The sequence below is a fragment of the Ambystoma mexicanum genome, chromosome 8 (genome assembly GCF_040938575.1).
Source record: "Ambystoma mexicanum isolate Mex_15411 chromosome 8, UKY_AmexF1_1, whole genome shotgun sequence".
Lineage (NCBI taxonomy): Eukaryota > Metazoa > Chordata > Amphibia > Caudata > Ambystomatidae > Ambystoma > Ambystoma mexicanum.
In genome coordinates, this window is record NC_090929.1 from 1,333,425,534 (window position 1) to 1,333,453,281 (window position 27,748).

Sequence of the window (27,748 nt, forward strand, 5' to 3'; positions counted from 1 at the left end):
TCTCCTCATATTTCTGACGTCGCCAAGAGGTCACACTACCAGCTGCACCTCCTCAGAGGTATTCTTCCCTTCCTCTCCTTCCCCCAGAAGCTCACTGTCTCCCGAGCACTGGTTCTCTCGAAGCTGGACTACTGTAACAGCCTCTATCTTAATCTGCCTGCCTCCACTCTCCGCCCTCTGCAACTCATCCAGAACAGAACTGCGAGACTTGTCCTTGGCCTCAAGCCCAGGGACCGTATCTCTCCAGGACTGAAATCCCTACACTGGCTCCCAGTGGCTGCGAGGATAAAGTTCAAAACCCTCTGCATTGTCCACAAGGCCTTCTGGGGCCTGGGTCCTAAATACCTTCAACTCTCTCTTCCCAAATATCTTCCTTCCCGAGCCCTTCGCTCATCCGCCTCCAACTCCCTCAGGGTTAGCCGCTTCTCGAAGCAACGAGCTGGGGGTAGATCTCTCTCCGCGGCAGGGGCCTCCCTCTGGAACAGCCTTCCTGCCTCCCTGAAACTTGAGGAGAACCATCTCCGGTTCCGGAAGCACCTCAAAACCTTCCTCTTTGCTTCTGCTTTCCCTCTCCCTCTCCCCTGCTGAGCAGCTAATTAATTTTCACTGAAGCTGCACTGATCCTGCAATTGGACCATTCTAAACGGCCTCGGTCCTGGGCCCTGCCACTCTCCACTTGCACTGATGCCCTGGAACCCCTTTGCACTGCGGGTCTGTCTCTGTATCCCTACAGCCCCCCCTCCCCCAGCACTTGTTCTGCACTTACCTCACACTTGCCACCAGCTGGCCCTATTTATTTATTTATTACGTACGCCTCTTACCTTGTACTGCACTTCCCCCCCTCCCCTTCCCCTTCCCCTTGCACTTTTCCCCTCCCCTACCCCTGCACTTGCGCGATCTGAATGACACCTGGCCTAGTAGGATCGTTTTCTGTCTCCCCTTGTACCCCCCCTCCCTGCCTCGTCGCGCCTTGAAACACTTGTGTATAGGCGCGTTACAAATACCATATCATATCATATCAATGTTAGTGCAGAGTCAACATAAATGCCTAGCGTTTTTACTTCCTTGGATATATTTTATCGTGTTGCCATCAATGTTAAATTAATTGAACTGTTTAACCTATTAAGTCTAGTTTGTGATCTTAAGAGGAGTACTTGTGTCTTCTCGTCATTAAGACAGAGTCTGTGTTTAGTCATCCAGGCTTGTTTTTTAGGTATCTGTCGTTTAGGAGTTTTGAGTCAACGTGGTAATCATCAGTGATGGAGATGACAATTTGGGTGTCATCTGCATAGTTAGTGTAGGAGACACCCAAATGGTCTAAATCATCGAAGAGGGGCTTTGTGAAAATATTGTATAGCATCGGGGAGACGCAGGAGCCCTGGGGGACTCCACAAGTGACTGGTGCTGGATCAGCAGATGCTGTAGGTGCGAATACTCTTGTAGTTCTGTTATCCAAGAATGACTGAATCCAAGCGGTCGCTTTGTCAGAGAAGTGAGCTGAAGATGAGAGGTGGTTGCATAAGACTTTGTGATTTGCTAAGTCAAATGCAGTCGATAGGTCCAATAGCAGTAGGAGGGCTATGTTGCCATTGTCTTTTAGGTTATCCATTTGTGTTTTAGATCCATTAACGCTGTTTCAGTACTGTGTGTTAGGCAGAGTTTGCATGCAGTACCCTCTGTGACCACTACACACAACTATGACTACCGGTGTAAGCAAAACCAACCTTTGCTACAAGTCTGTACCACACAGTTTTTGGTAGCGAGCTGAGCAGCCAGGCTCACCTCAAGAGGGAATGTGAGCTTTACACAAAGGTCTACAATGACAAGTTTTCAGATAGACACTTATACTCAAGGTTTCTTTGTAAAACACTTCTTTATTTATTCGCAATCATTTATAAAATATTTACTAAATGAGGCAACCAATATCACACAAAAGTTATACTACAATACTGAATACTAAGCAGTTGAGCTCCCTTGAAGTAGGAGCAAAATAGCATTGAATTAGGAGCAAAAAGACATAAGTTAATAAAACGAATATTACAGTTACTCTAAAACAGTGCAAATAGTTGGAGTTCACCAGAGGAGTTGATTCAATGCAATAGGTAAGCCAAAGTCAATGGACTAATGTCTTCTATAGGAAAAAAACAGTTCTGGTATTTAAAACTGAAAAGTCTTTGCCATGGTTCTTAGAAGTAGTTCATGGAAGAAAGGTTTGTATGTCGGGTCACAAGCTGACTAGGCCTGCAAGTTGTCAAAGCTGTACGCACTTTCGCATTGAGAGAAAAGTTCTCTCGGTCGGGTTTTCACAGTACCTTATATTGAAGAAAAAGATGCAGCTGAAGACTTCTGTTCCTGGCTGTTCCTGAGCCTCAGTCGTGGGAACAAGAGGGAGGACGTCAGGGGACTCCTGCACTGCACAGGGACTGGTCACAAAGCTGGCAAATTGGCAAATCTTCGAGTCCCGTTGCTGTTCCTTGAAGCACACAAGCTGGTGTCCTTCCCCACTGGTTAATCCTAACCAGGTCCGAGCATGGTATCCAGGTGGTTTACGAGTTGATTGGTTCCACCAACTCAAAGGAAGAAGCCGTCCTTGAATGAGCTATGTCGAATGGAGTTTGCCAATTCGGACCTGCAGCAGGATTCACCGGGCAAACCAACGGTCCAGTGGTTGCAGCAGCCATCCTCTTCCAGCTCGTCTTTGGTTCTCTCGTTCCAGTGGTCGACTCTGCCTTCCAGTCCTGGAGACTTGCCTTTTAAACAGTTTTCTCCCTTTCATTCGAGCCTAGCTGCCACTCACCCAGCAAGGTGGCTGTCCTTGCCGGACAGTCAGCCAGCCAATCACATCAGAGTGCATTTGGGTCTCCTGGGAGACTAAGCACAGGGAGTTTCTGGCACCTCCCTCACTTCCTGCCCACCCCAGATACTCAGACGCCAAGGGCAGACTTCAATCCTGAAGCCCGCCAAAGCACACCAACAAAGGTACCAAACCTGGTTTGGCGCGCAGACAAACACTAGAAGGACCTTTCCAAAAAGAAATGGCGAAAAAAGAAGACCGGGACCCGTTTAAACAAAGGGGCTTAAGGCACCATCTTGAAAAAAATGACTGCTGTGATTTTTAGATACCGGCGTTCGCAGCCTGGAAAAATCATGGTAGTTCATTGTAAAACCACTGCCACCAGCCTTTTCAATAGGAAAGGGTACTATTTGACTGCTACATGAGTGTTTAGACACAGGGGATACTAGGTAAACCCTCCAGCACTCCATTGTAAGATGGTGTGTGCTGGGTCTATGAATTTGGAAAAGAATAGTAAAGTCAATTTCACTTTACATTCGCTGAGAAACAGTAGTTCATCCCAGAGGTTTCTAAACCTTTGGGAAGTCTAAAGACATCCCTGTGTCACTGCACTGAGGGTGCTGTGTAACACACATGAAAAGATGATGCCTATGGAGTAATTTAAAACTCCATAATCAGAGAACACAAATGTAAAACACACATCAAAACACATAGGAGTGGGAAAAAAGGCTCACACACTTTCCAGGTTAGAAAAACAAGTCCTCAAAATCCAGGAAAGTTGCTGGGGGTCTCTAAGGTGAAGGGAATTAGCACATTTCTGAGAATTCTCCCTAACACTGTTGTATAGGTCAACTAAAGAGGATGGGTCATGGTTAGTGATGGGGTAAGTTTATGATGGGTTGTAGCAGTGGGAGTAGTTGCTCTACTGTTATTTTACTGTTGTTCCTGGTGAGTGTGGGAGATGCAAGAGGATTGCAATGGTGTGGGTGGCTGCTGTCCTGTATAGTGACTAAGATAATATGGTGGTCAGACCACGCACAAGGTGTGTTAGAATGGATGTTGATGTCAAAGTTAATATCCATGATCCAATCTAATGTTCTCCCTTTGTTATGAGTGGGTTGAGAGATGTGCTTTGTGAAGCCTAGTTCTGAAATGGTGTTGGTGACTGCTAAAGCATTGTCATCTTTGGGGTTGGGCTGTCCTAGTTTGAGGTCTCCTAGCAAGATGATTTGCGACCCATGTTTAGTATTTGCTGCAAAAGTAAAGTGATGTCTTACGCGAAGGAGGATAGTGGTCCTGGAGGTCTATACATAAGGTGGATAGTTGTAGTTTGGGAAGCTGTACTGGCTAGCTTGATAGATAGTAATTCACCTGAGGGGAATGTCAGATTCGGTATGGATCTGAGGTTTAGTGATGTTTTTGCAATAAAGGCGACACCGCCACCTGTAGAGGATTCTTTATGTTAATGTTAAAGGATATCTGTACTGTGCGCTATCATTGCAGTAGTGGTCCCCTGGTGCTCTGGCGGCTCTGAAAAGGGAAGGGGGGGGTGAGTTAGTGGGAGCAAGCAGGGAAATTCCAAGAGAGCAGTGATGTGCTGTTGGCAGCCTCAACACGGTTAACATCGTTCACTGGGCTTGTAGTGTTTTCTGGTGGACTGTTGTGCGAGTCTATGTGCTGTTTGTTTTGTTGTTGCGGTGTAGTGAAGTTTGTGTGGTTTGTTGTGGTATAGGGGTTTGTTTGGAGTTTGAGAGGTGTATGTAGAGGGGGTGAAATTGTTAGTGGGTTGGTTATTGGCATCGCTGTTTAGAGGTGATGTGTTCCATTTCCATGTTCTTACTAGATATGGCACGTGAATATTTCGGTATTTCTATCTCGATCGGTATTGGCTCGTGTTCACAATCCTTCCTATATGTGACGCCCACAAATTTAACCGCTGTATCCAAATGTGGCAGTGGTCCACCTTTGAAATCCTGTCTATGTGCGAGGCAGGCTAATGTTCACAATTCTATCGTAATTGGGTTTGATAATATTCCCGATGAAGCACTGACTAACCATTGTTATTCTGTCTAGATGTGGCACTGGCCGACATTCACTAGTTGTGATGCAGGGTATTGTTCATAGTCTCAAGCGTGGCACTTGCCAACATTCACTATTCCATCCGAGTGCGGCATTTGCTATAATTCACAATTCCATTTAAGTGTGGGATATGCTAACCTTCACATTTCCATCCAGATGCAGCGCAGGCTAATGTTCATGATCCTATATAGATGCGACGCAGGCTACTGTTCACGATTACATCTAGGTGTGGCATATGCTGGCATTTACAGTTCTAAGTGTGATACATGCCAACATTCACTATCCTATCTGGGTACGGCGCAAGCTAATATTCACGATTACATCTAGGTGTGGCACATGCGAATATTCACTATTCCATCTAAGTGTGGGGCATGCTAACCTTCGCATTTTCATATAGATGCAACACAGGCTAATGTTCACCATCTTATCTAGATGCGACACAGGCAAATGCTCACCATCTTATCTAGATGCGACACAGGCTAATGTTCACCATCTTATCTAGATGCGACACAGGCTAATGTTCACCATTACATCTAGGTGTGGCACATGCTGACATTCACAATTCCATCCAAGTTTGGGGCATGCTAACCTTCAGATTTCCATCTAGATGTGACGCGGGCTAATGTTCACGATTATATTTAATTGTGGCACATGCTGATCTTTACAATTCCATCTGAGTGTGGCACATATTAACATTCACAGTTAAGACGTTGAGTAATGTGGAGTGGAAAGTTTGTTTTGGAGTAGAGTAATTGCTCTACTCCCCCACCCATGCCATACGTAGGAGGTTGGTGCTGGTTTGACGGCTGGCCACTGGCTTCCCCTGGCGTCTCCTGCGGACACCTGCCGACACTTTCTGGAGCCGCCCTTTGCCTTGGGGTCCTTAGCCATAGGGGCTGTCTGGCAGTGGGCTGCCATAGGAGGGTTCTTGATATGGGCAGGAGGGGCCAATGGGGTTGCGTGGGAGGGCGGGAGGCGGGATTGGGAGGGAGGACGCATGGGGAATGGTGGTCTTAAGCGCCGTATGAGCATTAAATGTATCACGCCACACCAAAAAGAATGGAAAATTAGTGACCCTGGGTTGGGGGATGCTGCAAAAATCACCTTTCACCTTCTCCGCATAGTGATTTGAAATGGTGCCGGCGAAGACGCCACACACCCTGGTTGTATCAATGGCATTATTCAGCCAATCGGTTGGTAGCAGGCGGGATTTGGGGGGGGGGGCGTGGGAGCATGGGGGATGTTGACCTTAAGAGCAGAGGGCGCTGAGTGAGCATTTAATGTATTAAGGCACACACAAAACATGGGGATTTGGAGGCCCTGGGTTGGGGGACCTTCTCTGCATGGTGATTTGAATGTCTGATGATCGTATAGTTGTCTGGTATGGTGAGTGAGGGCCCTGCAGCAGTGTGCAGCAAGTCTTGGTTATGGCTAAGAAGTAAACGTCGTTCTTGGATGAGGTCTGCAATATCAAGTGCATGGGCTGGCAAGGATCTGGCATTTAGGAGTGCTCCGTTAATGAGCAATGTAGTGATGTCTACTTTCTTTTTAATGGAGGGGGCATTAACTTGCAGAGATAGTGAGTTAGTGGTTTTGCTGTTCAGAAGGTTAGTTCCATTTAGATTTGTAGGCACAGATTTACTATTAGATTTGCTTTTGTCGTTAATAGGCGAGAGTGATTCTAAGAAGATTAACAAACATCAGAAGACAGGCATTACTCACCGTAATAGCATTTCTGATGGTTGTATCTGCTTAGATTCATATGCGCCCTCCCTGCCTCCCCCGCTCTAGGTGAAAAGAACACAGACGTTACTACTTTCTCTCTGTGCATATGGTCCGACATCCAGTGCTAACCGCAGAGTATTGAATCTTGTCTTTCGGAGACCGAAAGGGGACGTCGCCATAGGCTTGTCTGTAAAACTATCCCTATCGTGACGTGTAGTGTACCCAAAATCCCTCACACGCCGAAGTCCCTCCGATTGTATTTTTTCGGCTATGAGGGAGCCCCCGGCTATTTTGAGGGAGTACATGAAGAGGGAAAGTAGTAAGACGTCTATGTTCTTTCCACTCAGAGCGGGGGAGGCAGGGAGGGCGCATATGAATCTAAGCAGATACAACCATCACAAATGCTATTACGGTGAGTAATGCATGTCTTCTGATGCTTGTTAATCTGCTTAGAATCACATGCTGTGCATAGACTAGCGAGCAGTACCTTAAGCATTAAGCTTAATGCTGCTTGTCCCACATGAGAATCAGATCTAGAATGAGTGTCTAGGCAATAGTGTTTTGTAAAGGTGTGTACAGCACTCCAGGTTGCCGCTTTGCAAATGGACACTAGGTGAACAGTAGCAAAGAATGCTATGGAAGCCCCTCCCGTGGCTAGAATATAGTGTGCTCTAGGCGTGAAGAGCAGTTCTCTTAGCAATAATATAGCACAGTGTGATGCATTTGACAATCCACATTGAGACAGCGCATTTAGAGAAAGGATCCCTTCTCTACCAGCTGCCACTGAAGCTAAAAACTGGTTTGCCTTCCTCAGTGGTTTCGTTCTTTCCAGGTAAAACAAGACTGCCCTGCGCACATCTAGTGTGTGTAGGCTTCTTTCGGCCATGCTAGTCAGATTCTGGAAGAAAGTGGGTAGTTCGATCGATTGGTTCACATGGAATTTTTAGATGAATTTAGGCGCAAATCAGGGATGAGTGTGCAGAACCTCCTTATCCCTGTGGACTGTAACAAAAGGGTCTAGGACAGAAAGGGCCTGTAGTTTGCAAACCCTTCTAATAGAAGTGATAGCCACTAGGACGGCCGTCTTGTAAGTAAGGTCTTTTAGACTTGCTTTATGCATTGGCTCAAAGGGAGATCCCTGGAGTCTGGTTAAAACCACATTTACATCCCATCCAGGAGCTGCGTGAGAAATGGGGGGTATGGATTCTCTTAACCCCTCCATAAAAGCATTAATAGCTGGTATTTTCCACCACAACACTTTGCGTTGTGATGTAGTGTAGGCTGAGAGAGCAGCTAGATGAACCTTTAGGGAAGTTGTGTGTATGTGTGTGTGCGTGCGCCTTGGTATTGCAAAGCATTTGCATTTACTGGACTACCAATAGCGCGCGTTAGATTTCCTAGCTTCCCAGAGTATGTCCATGCATCTCAGAGGGAGCTGAAGGTGTCCAAAATCTATGACCTCAGGAGCCAGGATGCGAAGTTCAGAGTTTGTGGGCATGGGTGTAGGGTCTTCTCTCCCCCCCCCAACCCCTCTGTCCTGAGACAACATGTTGTACAGGCAGGGTATTTTCACTGGGTGGGGGCAGGGGGGGCGGAGTGAGCTCTCCATTAGATGAGCGAACCAGGGTTGGCGGGCCGACATGAGGGACGCCAGTATCATGGTAACTGGTTCCTGGTGGATCTTGTTGTAAAAGTGAGTCGGGCGGCGGGGTGGGGGGGAACTTAGACAAATTTCCCTGACCATGCTATCCATAGTCCATTCCTCTTGGAATGGTTCTGAGGATCCCTGGAGGCGTAGTCTTGGCATTGGGTGTTCTCCTGAGTAGCGAAAAGATCCATCTCTGGGAATCTGGGAATCCCTATTCTGCGAAGACGTTGAAGACTATGTCTTCGTGTAGACACCATTCGTATTCTAAGGGAACTGGGAAATCTCTGCTGAGCATGTCCGCCGAAGATTGAGCTCCCCTGGAATGTGTTGGGACAACAGGAACATCTTGTGTTTAGAGCCCACATCCAAATGTTTTGGGACAGCTTGGATAGCCCTGGAGAGTGTGCCCCCTTGTTTGTTTAGGTAGCACATGGCTGTGGTGCTGTCTGTCAAGACCAGAACGGTCTTCCCTTGTAGTTCAGTCTGAAAGGCCTTTAGTGCCTTGAACACTGCTAATAGCTCCAACAGATGAATATGGTTGGATGCTACTTGTGGGGACCATACTCCATGCACTGTCTGCTGAAGCAGGTGAGCCCCCCTCCCCACCCCGTGAGAGATGCGTCTGTCATGGAAGTGGCTTCCACTTCGGGGGTGGTGAAGGTCTTCCTCTTCAAGAGGTTTTCCCTCGACAACCAATGCAGAGATGGAACAAGGGCTGGCGAGACAACTACCAGATCTTTCCACTGTTCGCTGGTCTGACACCACTGGCTGTTGAGCCACTCTTGCATGGGACGCATGTGCAGCCGCGCGTGGGGAACCAAATAAATGCATGACACCATCATACCTAGCAAGCGCATTGCTTTGCGTACCGTCACTTCCGGACTGGCTACATATATTGAGGGATCTGAGAAAGCACGTTCTGAATCCTCTCGCTGGAGGCGAAGACAAGACCCTCCTTTGTCTGAATCAAAGCACCTAGGAATTGTTTGGCTTGACTGGGGTCTAAGCTGGATTTCTTCTCATTGATGGAGAGGTCTATTGTCTTCTATGCATTTCTTAGGCATGTCTCGTAAGAGTCCCCTGTTATGAGCCAGTCGTCGAGTTAAGGGTAGAAAGGGACGGTTAGTCTGCGCACGTGTGCTGCTGCCACTGCCAGGACTTTCGTAAACACCCTTGGCGCCGAGGCAATGCCGAAGGGGAGTACTTTGAACCGATAGTGCTTGTCCTCTATCATGAATCTTAAGTATTTTCTGTGCGCCGGCAACATTGAAATCTGAAAGTATGCACCTTTCATGTCCAATGTCATTAATCCCCCTGTTTCAACAGTGGAATTACTTCCTGCAAAGTTACCATACGAAACCTTTGAGGTTTGACACATTTTTTGCTGGGCGCAAATCTAGTACAGGGCGCATGGAGAGGTCCTTTTTGGGTACAAGGAAGTACACTGAATAAAACCCTTGCTTACCTGAAGAACAGGGACGGCTTCTATGGCGTCCTTTTCCAGAAGTGGTACCACCTCTAGCTTCAGGATTCTCAGATCTGGCGTCAGGTGTCTTTGTCTTGGGTGGTCTGAACTGTGGGCAACAGTCTTTAGAACCCACTGGTCTGAATTAATCCCCTCCCATGCCGAAAGGAAAGATGTCAAGCGCCCCCCGACCGGGGTGACATGGGAGGGGACCTGGATCCGTAGGTCATTTCTGACCAGAAGCTGCAGTACCCCTGGAGTTGGGGCCTCTGCCTTTCCCGCATCACTGACCCCTAGGTGGATAGTTGGCGGGGGTGCTGGATGCTTGGTTTGAGTTCCAGTGGTTTCCCATGTTGTAGATGTTTTGGCCGGAACAGGATTGGCCTCGAAAGGACCAGCGGGAACCGCTTCCCCTCGGGGGAGGGTTTTTGTGTGATCTGTTGCAGGGACTTAAGAGTCTCATGGTCTTTTTTGGCAGTCTCCAAAGCACTGTTGATTGCTTTACCAAAGAGATTTGATTATTCAATGGGTTTGTTTATAAAAGCAGCTTGGGTTTCCGGCTTGAAGCCAGAGTTGGAGCCAAGCGTGCCGTTTAAGTAGAGTAGCCTGCGCCATGGATCTTCCTGCCGTCTCCGCAGTATCCAGAGTGTACTTTAAAACATTCTGATTGACTTGCCTGCCCTCAGCCACAATGGAGAGTAATTTGGATCTTGCGGGTTCAGGAACCTCCTCGAGACCTTCTTGTATAAGGTTCCATTGCGCATCAGCATAACTAGCAAGCAAAGTGGCATTTGCTATGCGCGTGGTAAAAGCAGCTGCCGTGGTAACACGTTTACCCAATGCATATAACCTTTTAGACTCCTTATCGGGAGGTGCTTCTCCCGTAGCAAGGAGTACTCGTGCCCGTTTCCGGGTGGTGGTGGTGACCACTAGGGAATCGGGCTGGCATGGCCTTTAATATATTGAGGGTCCGTAGGTGATAGCCAAAATAATTTCTCCACCCTTAGACTGACTGCCCTGGTCTGGGCTGGTGTGTCAAGAGAAGGAGCCAGTCTCCTCTGAATGGAATTAAGGAGAGGGATGGCTTAACTGGAGGGGGAGGGGGGAGTCCACACATATGACATCTTTGTCCTGATTGTGAGTAGAAAGTGCCCATGGCTCCGTATCAACTTGATGAGTGTCCGTGGCATCAACCTGGTCATCTGCAGTATAGTCTTGTAGGAAGGTATTCTCTTCTTCCTCATCATAAATATCTTGGTATGTGTCCATTTGAATTTCGCCCTCATGGTGGGTAGAAATGAAATGGTCCTGAGAAGATTCTAAATTTCCATGAAATCTTAAGGTTGGCATAGAAAGTGGATACTCACGAGGTCCAAGTGTAGGGTGCTCTGAGAGCGACACAATCCTTTAAGGCGGTTCATGCACCCTTCACATTTTTCCCTGGTCCATTTAGATGAACCAGAAGGTGTAAAAGGTGGAAAATCTTTATTTTCTTGTCTTTGACGCCGAAATTTATTAGCAATAGCGCTAGATAAAGGCTCTCGACTACCCTCTTAGTCTTTGCAAGCATCGGGGTGCTGTGGTGCGTCTTCGGCACACTCCTTGCGTTGACGTTTCCTTAGGCATCAACCCCACTGCAGAAGTGATCCTCGCAATACTTTTGGCGATGTACAGCGAATCGGGGTGTGCCGTAGGCCTAGCGGTAGAAGAAGGCCTAGCGGTAGGTTTTTCACCTACCGATTGACTAGAAGTCTTAACGGGCCGTTTGGAGGCGTCGGATGAGCGCGCTTTGCCGGTCAAATTTGATTTTGAAGTAGCGCCCTTAATTTTCAAAAGCCGGTACGGATGCTTGGTCATCACTGGAGCCCCTGTCACTTTCGGCGGGTGCGGCGGCGGGAGAAGATCCAGCCCGCAACATGCCGTAGGCAGCCCACCACTTAACGCAGCGCTCCTTAAGAGTTTTGGGTTGAAGCAGTCTACAAGCCGCGCACTGCGCTTCGTGGTAGTCAAGGGGTAGACAATTATTGGCCTTATCGTGATCGTCCTTCCACGGTTATCTGACCCTGCAAGAGGGGCAAAACCTAAATGTGTCCTTTCCATAGTGAAAGGTAATAAAAAAAGATGACCAGACCTAGAGGGGAAAGAGGGGGAAAGAGGAGAGACATAGCAAAAGATATTACCACCCCAGCACCACTCTCCCTACTGTGTATGCCGGCAAGAGGGCCCGACCACGTGGATGACTGCCGCCGGATCGGAAAGTTCCCGCAGTCTTCCTCGTAGTATCTTGAAGCACCGCTGAAATTACTTCAGGGAAATAAAGTGACAAAGTGGATAAACAAGGATAAACAATGTCTCTTATGAAGAGCTCTGCAATGTGGCAACCAGTTATCTGGGCGGGAAAAAACAATCTGAGGGACCTCGGCACCTGAGGGATTTTGGGTACACTACGCGTCACGATAGGGATAGTGTTACAGACACGCCTATGCCGACTTCCCCGAAAGACAATATGCAATACTCTGGTTACCACTAGATGTCGGACCATATGCACAGCATGCGATTCTAAGCAGATTAACAAACATCAGAAAGACTTATATCAAAAGTTGGGATCCTATTGCCAGGAGGTCAGGATTGTTGTAGTGCACTCAAAGGGTAATGCATACAATATTGCCTAATAGCAAGGCTCAACAGAAGCAATACTCTTACGTCTGGAACAGGCTCACCTTCAAGCGAACAGGTTGCGTAGCACTGCTTGGCCTACCCTGGACTCCTCTCTGGAATCCCTTTCGACGCAGTAGAATCTGTGAAGGTGTGCGTGGGCCTCCACGTAGCAGCCTTGTCCAGCAGGGGCACACCAGACAGGAACGCAGCAATCGCTCTGGTGGAGTGGGCTCTCAGGCGGCCAGTTTGCCAACCGGTGACAGGGAGTGATGCAGCCGGAGAGCCACCTGAAGATGGAAGCCTTGGAGGACCAAAGTTAACGAAAAGTAGAGATAGCTTCCAGAAACTCTTCGTGCGGGCCACAAAGAACTTCAGAGCACGAGCCACATCCAGTGAGTGCATAGCCCTTTCAGCGGGAGACAAAGGTTTCGGAAAGAACACAGGCAACACCAAAGGCTTGTTGAGGTGGAATTCGACAGAACCTTCGGCATGAAGGAGGGGTGCATCCGCAGCACCACTCGTGTCATGAAAAGTCAGATACGGCTATTTGCAAGAAAGGGCCTGGATCTCACCTACCCTGCGGGCAAAGGTAATGGCCATGAGAAAAGCCGTTTTCCACGTTAGGAACGAGAGGGGCCCGATGCATAGGCTCGAAGCCCCCCCCCAACCCCTCATGAGCCTCGTCAGTACCACATTGAGTTCCCACGCCGGGGCAGGAGCCTTCACTGGCGGCAATGATCGAAATAGTCCTTTGAGGGACTCCTTGATGAGACGGAGGTGCAAAGAGAAGACCGTGACGGACATCTGGTGTAGTGGGAGAAAGCCGACAGATGTACCTTGCTGGAGGTGTGCGCCAGCCACGCCTTGGGACAAGGACAACAAGTAAGGAAAGATCTGTGGGGCTGTGACCCTCATATGGTTGATTTTATACATCTGGCACCACGTTGGGAAACATTTCCACTTATGCCCTTAGCACTACAGAGTCGACGATGCTCTGGCCCTGGCAAGGACCACCCTGCAGTCTGCCGGTAGCTCATACCCACCAAACTCTAAGGCTGCAGAAGCCAGACCTTCAGGTTCAGCGATCCTAGGTCATGAAGGATTGCACCCCCATATCTGGCGAGCAGATCCGTGACCACTGGCAGCTTGACTGGAGGTGACCTCGACAGGCTGAGAAGGTGCGGGTACCAAATCTGCCTCAGCCACGCCAGGGCGCCAAGGATCATCCTGCATCGGCACTGTTTGAGTTGGTAGATGACTCGCAGAGGCAACGGAAGGCATTCGTACAGGAAGAGGACTTTCCACAGGAAGGGGAATGCGTCCCCCAATCTCTTCTGCTGGTGGAACCTGCTGGCTAATCTCTGGCATTTGGAGTTTGTCACCATCGCAAACATGTAGATCTGGGGTCTGCCCCACTTGAGGAAGAGGCTGTTCACTTGATCCTGTTGAAGCTCCCACTTGTGGCAAGAGCGCAGCTCCCTGCTGAGGGATTCAGCGATGGTGTTCGACTCCCGCCAGGTGAACAGGAATGAGGAACATCCCCTGGTCGATGGCACAGTGCCACAAATCCTACGCCTCTCTGAGGAGAGCTGGTGAACTGGTGCCCCCCCTGCTTCCTGATTTAGAACATTGTGGTGGTATTGTCCGTGAAGACCCTCACCACCTTGCCCTTGAGGGACGGGAGGAATGGCTTGAGGGCCCAAAACACTACTCTCAGTTCCAGGACATTGATGTGGAGATCCCTCTCCTCCGGTAGCCATAGGCCTCTGGCGTGGAGACGTCTGGTGTGGGCTCCCTAGCCCTCCCAGGAAGCGTCCATGGTGACCGTCTCCTGGTATGGGAGGCTCTGGAAATCCGTGCCCCCAGAGATGTTGGAGCACATGCCCCACTACCTTATCGCTCGACGGAACGAGTCAAGAACAATCTTCTGAGCGAAGCTTATGGACACCTGGGTCTAACAAGAGGCCAGGAATCCTTTAAGGGGTCGCGTCCGCAACCTGTAGAGTCTGATCAGGTAAATACACAACATCATGCCGAGTAGTGACTTGGCGGTCCGTTCCGTGACGGTCTTCAGTGCCAACAGCCGTTGCAATTTGCCCAGAATGGCTGCTATTCGCTCCTCTGAGGGGGCTGCCAGGCAGGAGTCCGTGTTGAGCCTGGACCTCAGGAATAGCGTGTCATGCAATGGAATCGAGCAGGACTTTGGATAGTTCACAGAGAATCCCAGATCCCTCAGCAGCCAAACGGTCCTTTCTGTGTGTTCGACAGCCACTTCCCTTGGCGCAGATGAGCCAGTCGTCAAGGTACGGGTACAAATGTATCCCTTGTAGACGCAGATGAGCCACCACTGGTACAAGGCACTTAGGAAACACCATGGGCGCCGACTTCAGTCTGAAGGTAAGGGCCTTGAATTGCTAGTGTTTTTCCTATGCAACGAAGCGCAGGAACTTCCGATGCTTCTGTTAGGTGTGAAATTGGACATGGCATCATCATGGAAAGTGAAGTTTCACCGTGTGTGTGTAGAATATTAAGTTTCTCTACAAAAAAGGTATGTGGCAGGTGGCAATATAGTTGTTGATATGGTTATAGAGCTCGTGGCCCTATTTAATTCTACCCATTTTTGGTTTTAACCTTTAAGTATTGATCATTTTTCTTCGGTGTGCTATCTATTTTGTGGTGTGTCTGAGGCCATTTGGAGGCTATGATGAAGAATGTTTTCTATTAAATCGAATGGTCAAATTAACTCTTCACTGCTTCGGTGTTACCGTGCATAAGGAACAGGTACCCTTTCATGTTATGTTTGTGGTTTCACAAACCTACACCACATGAAGCATAAGCTGTTTAATTGGTGGTTGTTATAGGTGAACTAATATCTTTAATGAATTTGTTGGTGACTTTTTCCTCTCTTGCTTTTTATTCCTTTGACTGTAGATGGAGATTACAATGTCAGAAAGTGTTCTTAATGTGAATGACAACACCGAAGATAGAAGAATCAGAAACTCGATTAAAGATTTACAAAGGACAGCCCCTGATGAATGTCCGACCTATTTGGTGTTATGGACAGAAACATGCCGGGCTTATGAGTGTGTATACAGGAATTGGATCAAGTGCAATTATTTGTCTGTCCTATTGTGTCTTCGTGTTATGGTTTCATAGGAGTTTATTCTGAGTAATGTGTAGATGTATCGTATGTTCTGATTTTTGTTTTTGAGAATAAGCTTGTGGGTGTTCTTAGATGAATGTTTTTATATTAACGTTTTAGATTTGTACTATGTTGAATTATGATATGAAATTGCAATAAAATTGAAAATGAGATTTTAGGTTTTGACTACTAGGTTAATCCCGATCCCTTCTTTTTGTATACATATATTCTTTCGTCCCCAGGCAGTAGAGATGGGTCTCCCCAGAGGGGTGAACTTTTGGGGTGCTTTAAATCTGTACTATATTCGAAAATATTTTAACACATTAATGGGCCACTAGTAATAGCCAGTGGCCACAGCCTTCAGCCATGCCCACTGTATAATTTAAAACACTAACACACGTGGATTAACTGCCAGTGTGAGGGAAGGTATAAAAAGGGAAGGAGCAACCCTTTTCTTAATATAGTTTAAGAGGAGGATAGACTGGCTAACCATCTTATTCTCTTTAAGGATGGCCTCTAAAAAGTCAGGATCAGAGAAAGTTTCCCCGAACCTGTATCCGAAAATGCTATGCATCCCTTTTCAGTAAATTAAAGAGGAGTTCATCATCATTATGACAAGTCTCTGGGTTGCTCTAGGTGGCAGTCATTGTCAAAAACATCTGGCTCACCCAGAGTATGAGTAAGAGTTGCTGGCCATGTCCCCTAATCAGCGTCCCCTTGCCAAATATTTTGAGTACCATCCCCTTTGTCTGGGATAAAGTATAGATCATCCTGATCATCTTGGACATCTGAAAGGAATATTAGAGATGTCTTCAGAGACGACCACTGGTGGAGAGTGAAAGTCTGAGACGCTTGGTAGGTGGCTACCTCATCTTTAAAAAGTTATTTCTTTTGAATTGGGTACTTTTCCATAAAGGACACAAATTCAGAAACACTATCCATAGTTTTCTTTTGTCCGGGGGGTGTTCTAGGAGCTTCAGGAAGAGGAAATACAATTTCCTCTGCATTTACAGGTGCTTTAACCTGCAGGGACTTCGACAAAGTATCAGTCGACCCAGTAAATGTAGAGGATGTTACTGATGTAGTGACAGGGAATCTAGACGGCTCAGTAGGGGACTGTGGTGTGGGTATGGCGTGTTAGCCTCCATGTTTGTGTTTCGCTGTATGTTTCGACCTATTGAATTGGCGGTCTATGGGCGTCAACAGAGTCTGCTTTGGGCTTAGAGCCATGTTGCTTAGGCAGCTGCAAATGCTCAGTGGGCTTTGAACACAAGGGTTCAATTGATTTTAATGACACTTGACTAAAGTCCGGTTGTTGCTGAAGCTCCTTTCAATGATCCCATGTGTGTGCCCTTTTCACCAGAAAACTTCCCCATAGCAGAGCCTTCTACCCACCTAGTGGAGCCAGGTACAGGCACACGGGAGTCTGTCGACTCCTCCTAGTAAGTCTTCCGCCTCCGAAACTGAGCCGTAGCTGCCAACGTCTTCCTTGTCCGACTCTACAGCGCTCATGGGGGAATGTGATTTGGCCTGCACAGTATAGGCAACCCACCAATTGGTGCGCCCGTCTAAGCATTTTCAGCTTAAAAAGCTTGCAGGAATCGCAAAGCCATTCAGCATAATCACGTGGGACACAACAGATACACACTATCTTTCCATGGAAATTTCTTATTGCAGGAAGTATAGAATTTAAGGGGCATCTGTTCCATATTCTTTTAATAGGCAGTTAGACCGTAGTGTGCAGAGAACAAAGTGGAAAGAGGCATTCTATAAAAGGATGTAAATGTACGGCCCCCATCCGCCCAAGCTCTCCCTACTGCAAGGCCAAAGCCCAGTGAAGGACGCAGCTGGCCGTCGAGAAGACAACGTTTGTTGAAACGTCAGATGCTAGTCGCCAGACGTAGGAAGATCAATCGCCGAGACGATAGAAATATAATATCAATATTATTACATTTGCAATCTAAGTAGCAAGGCTACGAGACGAGCTCTGTATATGCGACCGACCACAATGGCGGCCCATTGCAGTAGTTTATTGGGCCATAGCTCACACCCGTCCTTGCCTTCCTTCCTCAACCAGGTCATCCTGATGAGGCTGATCCAGAGTTAAACATCCAGGGCCCACTTGTTTATAGCCGAAACTAGAGTAGACGATGACAGAGGACACAGGAACATTATAATTATGATTAGGACTAGGAACTAGTTTAAGGTTCCAACCAATTTATGAACATTTAAAAAAAAGAATTAATAACATTTTTAGACAACTTTTATTTTGTCTTTGCTGTGTCCTACCATTTTTAATTTTTTTTAAAAAAGGTGTTCATTCTCTTGGTGGTTTAGTTTAGTTTTTCTTATTACGGTTGAACATATGGTGTGTGTGGTATATAGGAGATGAGGTTTGCAGAGGAATGAAAGGAAAGAGTGTGTGGGAGCAATTAGAGTGCTCCCTGTGATGAATATATTGTTTTTTTTTAAATCAATTTGTGATAATGAGATGCCGAGCTAGGTCCTTTTTGTATATAAAAAAATGTATTTGATAATAAAAATTGAACTCATCATAAAAGTACATGATACATTTTAAGTCTGATTTAGACTAGAATTGCAATAGGGCACATTGTTTTTGGTTTTGTATGTTTGATTCCTTTTGGTTTTTCATTGTGCCTTAGCCAGATAAAAGCTTGACCTCTTTTTTGCGTTATATTAAGTGTATGACCATATTTGACTAGAGGATTGCATTTCAAAGGCCTAATAAATAATTGTATATTTTTGTGCTTACCTGTTGTGAGAAACTTGACGGTGTCTGTCTCACTGACTAGTCCCCGGGTTTCTGTCATCCAGATGGCCAGGACAAAGCCATCGCTATTGGATCCTGCTCCTGGGTGTGGAGCTATTGGATCCTGCTCCTGGGTGTGGACCAGTGTGGGAGGATCACCTGGATAGGGTCCTCAGGGAGTGGAAGTGGGACACTGAGGGGCAAGATGCGGTATCCCCTTCTTTCCCCAACCTACTCCGTAGGATACTTAAAACCTCAACTCCCCCCTTACTTAACACGAACACTTTCTCACAGACCAATTACCCTGAAAGACAACACCAGAGCCGTATACCCGACATGTCCCAACTCAAAGGTCAGGAAGAGCCAGGCAAATTACCACTAATTTCACACACCTGACTGCCCTTTCCCTTCTCCATAAGGATAAAAGGCAGAGCACGAGAGCAAACTCTGAGCAAGGCAGAATGTCCGAGGAAGCAGCGATTCCAGGACGGCAGTTCAAACAGAGAAGAAAGGCAGCGCAACCAGAAGGGACGTCCAAGAGGGATTTGCGCTAGCCCTTTTCAACCCAGACCCGCAAAACCTCTAAACAAAGAAGATTGTAAATCGCAGCTGGTAAATGGTGCGACGGATGTCAGCGGTATATGGGACCCTCCCGCACTGATAGCCAGGGCAGGGAGACAAGGCTACCAGTGACTAAACTAACGCCAACGAGTTCAGCCAACGAGTTCAGCACAGACGGTGAGTCGGGAGGGAACCTGATAAAAACCAAACTGCATTAAGCTTAAGGTTGCAGTGGCATGAAAGCCTGACTGGGGGGCTGCAAAAAAAGCTAACGGGGGGGCTGCAAAAAAGCCAGACTGAAGCCCGACTGGGCTGGGGGGGTGCAAAAAAGCCCGACTGGGGGGGCAGGGGTGCAAAAAAGCCCGACTGGGGGGGCAGGGGTGGAAAAAAACCCGACTGGGGGGGGCAGGGGTGCAAAAAAAACCCGACTGGGGAGGCAGGGGTGCAAAAAAACCAGACTGAAGCCCGACTGGGGGGGCAGGGGTGCAAAAAAGCTAGACTGAAGCCCGACTGGGGGGGCAGGGGGGCAAAAAAGCCAGACTGAAGCCTGTCCAGGGGGGGGCTGCAAAAAAGCCCGACTTGCGGGCGGGGGGCTTCAAAAAAGCCCAACCTGGGGGGGGCGCAAAAAATCCCGACTTGGGGGTTGGGGGGCTGCAAGGCGGCCTGACCTGGGGGGGGAGGCTGCAAGGCGGCCTGACCTGGGGGGGGGCTGCAAGAAAGCCTGACCTGGGGGGGGGCTGCAAGAAAGCCTGACCTGGGGGGGGGGCTGCAAGAAAGCCTGACCTGGGGGGGGGGCTGCAAGAAAGCCTGACCTGGGGGGGGGGGGCTGCAAGAAAGCCTGACCTGGGGGGGGGGGGGCTGCAAGAAAGCCTGACCTGGGGGGGGGGGGCTGCAAGAAAGCCTGACCTGGGGGGGGGCTGCAAGAAAGCCTGACCGGGGGGGGGCTGCAAGAACGCCTGACCTGGGGGGGGGGGCTGCAAGAAAGCCTGACCTGGGGGGGGGGGGGCTGCAAGAAAGCCTGACCTGGGGGGCTGCAAGCGAAGGGTTGGTCTGGGCCCGACTGAGGGGGGTTTACTTAAGAAACGATTGAGAGCCCGGCTGGGAGGATCCATGGGTGAAAGTAATCGGCTGACTTGAGGAAAATTAGAAGGAACTTTTTTTTTTTAAAAATCATTTACAAAGTAGCAGGCCCTCTGAAGTAAGAGACTTTTACTTGAAGGAGTCTTGGACACAGAAGGTCTGAGCGTTATTGAAAGGAACTGTAACTTCATACAGGAGATGCCCAGGCGTGTGCTCTGCTTGAGAGTCGTGCCTTTGTCCCATGCTAGAAAACGTGGGGAAGGGAGACCACGGCCATTACATCCTGACCCATCATTTTGTTAACACTTTTTTCTTTTCTGGTGAACACTATCCCACACTGTTTTATAATTTAATGATATGGATTGGCAATCTTTTTGTTTTTGTTTAGGCCCTTTCATTTTCACAAGACGCCACTAGGAATGCCTGATTATCATTTGATGGTTGTACCTTGCTCCCATCTTACATTTAGGTTAAGCATTTTTCTCACCCATTTATACAGGTTAATAAACACCCTTGAACTGTGATTACTTGTGTCTGTCTTTACTGTTGGCACCATGAGTTCCTAACACTGTCTGACTGGAATTAATGGTGTTGCTCTGTGTGGACCCATAGCCTTAAACAGCATTCACACACCCTCCTAAGGCTAGGCCGTACCTCTCTGCTACCTGCCTTGATTGGGTTTGGGTAGACTTTCGTGTCTTTCTGTTCACCATAATAAGTTGGCCTCTCAAAATGCACTCCCAGGTATCTAATCTTATATTTGACATCAACCTACTGCATGTGAATGGGCATAGTCACAAACCTTTGACTGTATGGGTATCCAACCACAGCACAAGGAGGCTGAAACAAATCTAGTAATTGCTAGTGGTCGCGTGCACAAGGGATATTAATAAGCTGTTAGGGCTGGACTACCCCATTTGGGGCAGGACCAAGCCTGATTGCATATACCATTTCCCCTTATGTAATCGTTTGGAAGCCTGAAGCACAATGGCCTGGAAGGTTGCCCAGAGGGTAATAATTGTAACCCTTTGATCCGACATCTTTTGTTTTCCCCAAGCACAACAGCCTATGGACTGACTGGGAAATCCAGCATTTACTACCTCCGGGAACTACTTCATGAACCTGGTTGCAAGTCCCATGGCTCCCCTGATTGTCCTACTGCCATCCTCTAGCCTAGAATGTGGGACTTTGTCACACCATATAGCTATAGTGCCAGCATTAACATATATCTCATTAAATGATTTAACCTCAAAGAATAATTTAAAAAGGCAACAAAATATTTTCCGAACACATTATTTCAGCACGATAATTTATCAGGAATTGACAGGATTATCCTAAGAATAATAAGAATAAAAGTAAGTAAACTAAAAGGATAAACTCACTTTTCTTCTAACTTTTGTTCTTTCGGGCACATGTCATCTAGTTCTCCAGATGCTTCAAGTTCCTGAAAAAATAAAAAAATTAGTAGATTTAGCAGACATTGAAGATGTTGGTTTGATTAATTCTGAGCTCCGGTTCACTACTTGCCTAACTTCAATAAATTAAGTCAAGAGTGCAGGAAAACTACAGACTCTGGTTGCAAGTGGAGAATGATGCATTTGTATTTATGGCCCTTAAAAAAAAGGCAAGTACAGGCCCTTAGTTATAGGCAAAAGAGTAGGGTAAAATACTGGAGACATACATCAGCACATAAAACTCTCAACTCAAAGTCTAGTTGAACATTCTTTTTCAACTTCATTCGTGACTGGAGAGAGGGATGTCTTAGCAAAGGGCTTCATGGAAAGATGATTTGGAAGCATACAAAGATTTAGAACAACAAGACAAGGATGCGTTCTGGTTCAAAGGAGAATAACACAAGTTCAAAGAGGCACATCATTAACAGGAAGAGTCAAGAGATAGAATAAATAAATAATGAAGTAGATGGAAATTAATTCCTGATGAAAAAATCTTATTTTGAAACGCAAAGAGAATATGACAACACAATGATTTTCATTAATGGCAAGAAGGATCAAGCTATAGTTATTAACAGCATTTCAAGGAATGTTTGAAACTGACAAAAGTATTTGAGCCTTATTTATTTGTACCTTGAGGATATAAATATTTAATTGGTGAAAAAAAATATTTTGGGAAATCACAGAAAAAGTTAGAGTTAAATTATCTGAAAACACATTTGAATTTATATTTTTGAAATACTGAAATTTGTTAAAAGTTGTTTGGTTATATTGTTAAATTTAAAATAGTTTGGATTATTCCTTAGGAAAGTGCGTTGTCTTTCCAACAGAGGTTCTCAGATGAAGTGTCACACTGAAAATTCACTCATGTTTCACACACAGCTTTCCACTTGACATCAGCACAAGCACCCATGCATCAGAATTTCACATAACACTGTGGGATGTTCTTATCCGCTAGGCTGCCCTGCAACATCACTGTGCACTGCTTGCATCAAAAACAGAATGGCCGCCAAAAAGCCCTATGTGCTAAAAATCTGAGAAGTGCGCGGGGAAACCTGAAAAATAGGCCGCCAATCCATTTTGCTTATGTCAGTGCTAAAAAAAAAGGAGACCACACTGCCAAAACCTATCATTGGGCTGCCTGCAGAGTGAAATGAAACTACTTGAAAAGGCAGTGCTGCATTTCCAGGAAAATCCAGAAGTGCTTTAAAAATCCATTTTTCCTTGGCTGTTGAAAGTGCAAAATCATGGTTCCCAAACAGCAGAGAAGATCCAATATCCTTGTGGGGGTGTTTGCTATCACCTTACTTAAGGAATCCCCATAAGCACAATGTCAGGAGAAGAACCTTTCATCATTAAAAAAAATCCATATTCAAAAGGTGCTTGCCTGGGTAAAAATATGTCAGATATGGGCACAGTACCGCCGCTCGCCTGTATCCAAGCTGTCATCTACCTATACTGTCAGTTTAAAACTGGTGTCTTAAAATCAAATTGTAGAAAAGAACAGACTTGCCATCAAAAGCAATATGGGTTGCTACAATTCAATTTCTATGTTTTAAAAAGACTGGAATGAAGAGATCTATGTGTATATTTGTAGAAATTGAAATTTGTATTTTAGAAAAGACCATTTTAAACAGTGTTTTAAAAAAGAACTAATGGTAGCCACACTGGACTTCAAAGACATTCCACAGCCTCTCCCCAAAAAAAGGAATCTTCCTCCTGCTCAGGAACTGGCATTGAGTTGTTAATGGAGGTGGGAGGAGATTTTGGCCTGTTGCTCTGAGTGGAGACAAAAGACTCCCTTGACTGAAAGGAAATGCAAATTTGGGTGTCAACAGAAACCAATTGCCAAAGGAAGTAAAGCCTGGAAGTGCTCTGGCCCAGCCAACCTTTGAGGCGGGACTAGACAAATATGTGTATCTTAAACTCCAAGGAAATATCTTTTTGGAAAAAGACTCCTAGAAAACTGTGTAAAACTTGGAAAAAGCTGTATTTTATAGGTTGTTAATATGAAATTGCTGCTCACAGTTTGAAACTACTCTGAACCCTATGCGATATTCAGAGACCGGACCACTAAAATGTTGATGTAGCAATTGTGATAAGGCTAGGAATATGAAAATTTACAGGATTATGCCCAGATGTCGTGCGTATGTATGTGGAAAAAAGTGTACAGATCTGACACTGGGTAACCAACCAAAAGCGCAAACAACTGTCAATTTTGAACCGAAACTCTCAAGAAGATGGGATTCGGACGGATACGTGCTCTATTAAATAGGTGATGTGAATATATTATCAGCAAGTTGGTGATATTGTAAATATGCTTTATATGAAAAATAGGTTTTCTGTGTAGAAACAAAGGGGAGGTTTTTCCCTGGATTGTAATTTGCAGCATCACTATGACACTAGATTTCCTACTCAAATCAGGAGAGGGAAAATACTCGGACCAATCGGATTCCTAGAGGGTGGGCTTAGTATAATCAGCCTACCCACCCCTTTGGGAAATGCATAAATAGGGATTGTTTAGGACCTAGAAAGGGACAACATTCACCCATCAACTGATTTACTGGCGAAGCACTCTGCAGGAGAACCCAAATCCAAGACTCCAGAACTCTGAAAGCAGAAGGCCCAATTCCAAAGATGAACCCTTCTCAGCTTGGCTTTTAAAATCTTGCAACCTGATTTTAACCCCAACCTTCCAAGGGGAACCCCACTGTTAGGGAGAATTCTCTGTAAGGCTAATTTCCCAAACCTAGTGAGTCCCCCAGCAGCTTTGCTGGATTTTTGGGGTTTATTTTTTTCTCTCCTGCTAAGAGTGAGATTCTTTTTGCTCCCACTCTTAGACACGATTTGAGGTGTTCCTTTAATTTTCCATGTGTTTTATGGGCTATGGGGTCTTTTACTCCATAGGGTCTCATGTGTTTTTTATGTGGGTTACACAGCACCCTCCGTGCCATAACCCAGGGGTGTCGTAGCAACCCCCCAACATAGACTCCATACCCTGGGACTGACTACTGTCTCCCAGGGCATGTAAAGTCACCATTGGCTTTGCTAGTCCCAAATTATGAACAGAAACCAGTACAAACCATCATATTGTGGACGTACTGGTCGGGCCAATTCGATTGCCCCGAGGTCTGTTGTTCGAGGGGGCACGTCTCCGTCCCCCCTGATCGAGTTTTGGCTAGTGGCAGTGGATACTACTTTTTATATTCGACCGCGAATATATCTCTATGGGATTTTCCCATTGTTTGAGGCTACCAACTTTAATTATTTAATTCTTATAGCCTCGAACATACCGCCGATTTATTTAATATTAATTCGCCGGTTGGTATTTTTTGCCAGAACTCTATTCTAAAATGGCGTTTGTGTTCTCTTCTGTGACTCCAACCCAAGTCGAGCCCTTTGTTCCACTTTTTGGCGGGCTTCTCCACAGAAGCCTCCAAAAGTGGTGCCACTCTGTCTGGGTACCACAGGCGGTGTAGGAAGGGGTTTAGGCACCCTGGACTGAGTTACCCTGGTAACTCAAGTCGCATTCTTGTGTGATTGGAGCCGGCCGGCTCACCACTTAGCATGTTTGATTGACAGCTAGGCTGAGTAAAGGGTGGTATGCTGCATAAAAGCAGGGCTTTGGGGACTGGAACTTCAGAAGTCGCCACAGGACCTAACAATCCGAGGAGGGAGAAGCTGAGCCGGCCTGCAACGACGACACCACCGGTGGAGCCCTGCTGAACCGTCTCACCACTTTTCCCAACGACAGAGGAGATCTCCAGCCCGGAGAGTCTTCTTCCTTCGACTGGTGGGGATAACCAGTCTACCTTCTTTTCGCCTTTCTGGAGCATCTCGTGGCCGCCTTGCCTGTGCCAAGCACCCCGGCAACCGCGATACCACGTTTTCACCACTACCGCAAACCGAAAGGGTAGTACCTTTGTACCGGAGAACTCCGCGGCTGGTTTCTTCCCTGGCAGTGCAACGACCTTCATCTTTCCTCCATGACGAGATCTTCTCTGCCTCTGGATGACGCTGCAACTTGCACCCGCTGCCACGAGCAACTGCCCCCGCTGGAGGATCCTCCCCATTTAAGGTATCGTGTTCCGCCTGGCAACCGATTGAACAGGGTGTATTTAATCCTCGTCTCTCGAATTTGGGTTAGCCTGGGACACCTTAGCTAACTTTTCTGAACTGAACTAAACCTTTTTCGAACTACCTCTACAAACTTTGAAGACTCTGTGTAACTGTCTGATCTTGGGCACCTTCCGCCTGGCTCCCTTGAAAGTGGGCCTGGCACCTAAACTTCCTTGCTCACCAGTAGACTGTGCCTTCCTAACTTGCTGTGGTTCTTTAAAAAGTGTTTAGTGTGTATGCTTCCATAATTCTGCTGTTCCCTCCCTTTTTATTTAACTTGTTGGAGTGCCATCGAACGTTAAGCGCTCACCTCGGTCTGGAAATAAGTGGTGTTAACTAAGACTTGTCCAACAAGTAATCAGGGATGTTCATATGATAAGATAAATTCAAAACCCAATCACTATTAACAATTTAGTGCTAGTGTGTTTTAGAAGTGTGTGTTGAATAAATAATCATATACTTTCACACCCAAGCTCTGGTCAGCGTTTGCTTGTGCTACTATATTTCTGTACCTATTTTGTATGCGCTGTGTACTGCCTAACTCTTCTTGAGGGAAGTCTGACTGCTCAGCCACAGCTACCAAGTGAATCTGTGTGGTACAGACTGCTACCAAGTGGGTTTACTGCCAAACACCTGTAGTCTTAAATCTTTTGCAGTGGTCCCTAAGGGAACTGCACAGGTTTCTGCCTAATACCCACAAAAAGAACAGTTGGGCGTGCCGTTTCTGCTTTCTTGCCAAGAACTCTTGCTAGAACCCAGAGATCCAAACCAGTAGAACAGAGCTGTAACCCAGGACCAACCCGTCAGCTCCAGAACGAAAGGCCGTTGTAACTCACCGATCGCTGAACAGGCAGGGGCGTTGCTCAACCTCAATGCACTGATGAGGGAGCTGCTCCGGATAATAGTTCAGCCCAAGCTGTGATGTTTTCCCAAAAGGGAATACACCCAGAACCAGGCCACCTCAACTTGAACTCTTTTTAGCAATATACCATTCTGCTGTGTAGGATGACCGACAGAATGGTGGTTTACTCAAAAGTGCGGAGATACCTACACCGCTACGCCAAGACTGTAAGGAAAAAAACAACAGGTTAGTCAGATGAAAAGGGACTACCTTCAGAACAAATGGGCGTAGTAAGTTAATCTACCTGTATTCCCCTAGACAGAACTTGGGATTCAAAAGGAATGGATCTCTACCAAATAGCCAACAACTGGAACAAAACAGAGATAAAACAAGAAGGAACCAGTTAACCCCTTAGGTGATAGTATAATGCCTATATAAGTACCCTATTAAGTTCTTACCCTTGGTGAGGCAGGAAGGGCCAAGAGGTAGCGAAACAACAGGAGAAAATAACAAATAGGAAGGTTAGTAGCGGGAAGTACCCCAGACGACAAGCGGAATGCAAACTAGAGCCGGGATGGTGCACTAACAGGAGAGCGTCCACAGTGCACAAGGGTTCCAAAGCGTACAGTTCCACACAGAAAGAGTCACTACTAGGTGATGAGATCAAAAAGGTCCACTTGGAAACAGGCGGGTTGATTTCCAGAAGAGTGTCAAGAAATAAGGGCAGCCCACCCTTGGGTTAGCTAAGCAGTAGTATGAATGTATTGCAGGGATAATACAGACTTGACAAAAACAGGATTGGGATCTCACCTTGAGGCTGACAGGGCTGTGTCAAGAATTCCAGAAGAGAAGTAATGGAGGCAGTGTTAGGTTGCCTGTTGCCGCTGGAGGAGAGAATGAATGAAGCTCTGAATGGAAATTTAACAGCGGAAGAGGCAGCAAGCAAAGAAGGAAAGTCCAGGACGCTGCAGTAGGCAGGGAAGACTTTAAGGAGGAATTACCTCCAAAAGACCGGTACGGAAACCGGAACCAGTTCGACAAATCCAAGGGAGTAGACAAGCAGCAAGGTCGGGTCGAGGTCCGAAGTCTGGTAACAGGAATCAAGTGTTGTATTTAGAAAAAAGTGAGGAACGCTAATTAGAAGCAGCGTTCTGATGCACGGTTGGCGTTTATGAATGCCTTGCTGGGTGGGCGCGGCCTCAGTGTGTCGCTGTCAGCTGACTTCCACGCGACTCTGAGCCGAGGTGAGAGAGGCAAGCGCCGCGTCTACACGGCAACCTACAACGTTGGAGGAATGGAGACGCAAACCGTCTGAATGCATTTAAACGGGCTGTGCGCCTACAGCGCGGGGCCCGAAATGTTACAGCCGTGCAGTGTCCAGAGTGTCGTGCTGAGTGCAGAACCAAGCACCTGAA

The 27,748-nt window shown here is 46.9% G+C and overlaps 1 protein-coding gene across 4 annotated transcripts in view; it reads right to left on the bottom strand.

The window, feature by feature from the left end:
- GLRX3 (glutaredoxin 3) overlaps positions 1-27,748 on the bottom strand; it is a 539,364-nt gene that overhangs the window by 279,752 nt on the left and 231,864 nt on the right. For all 4 annotated transcript variants that reach the window (XM_069611446.1, XM_069611443.1, XM_069611445.1 and 1 more), the window contains exon 6: positions 21,305-21,366. In XM_069611446.1, coding sequence (XP_069467547.1) covers positions 21,305-21,366 — 62 coding nt within the window. The remainder of the gene's footprint in view (positions 1-21,304; positions 21,367-27,748) is intronic.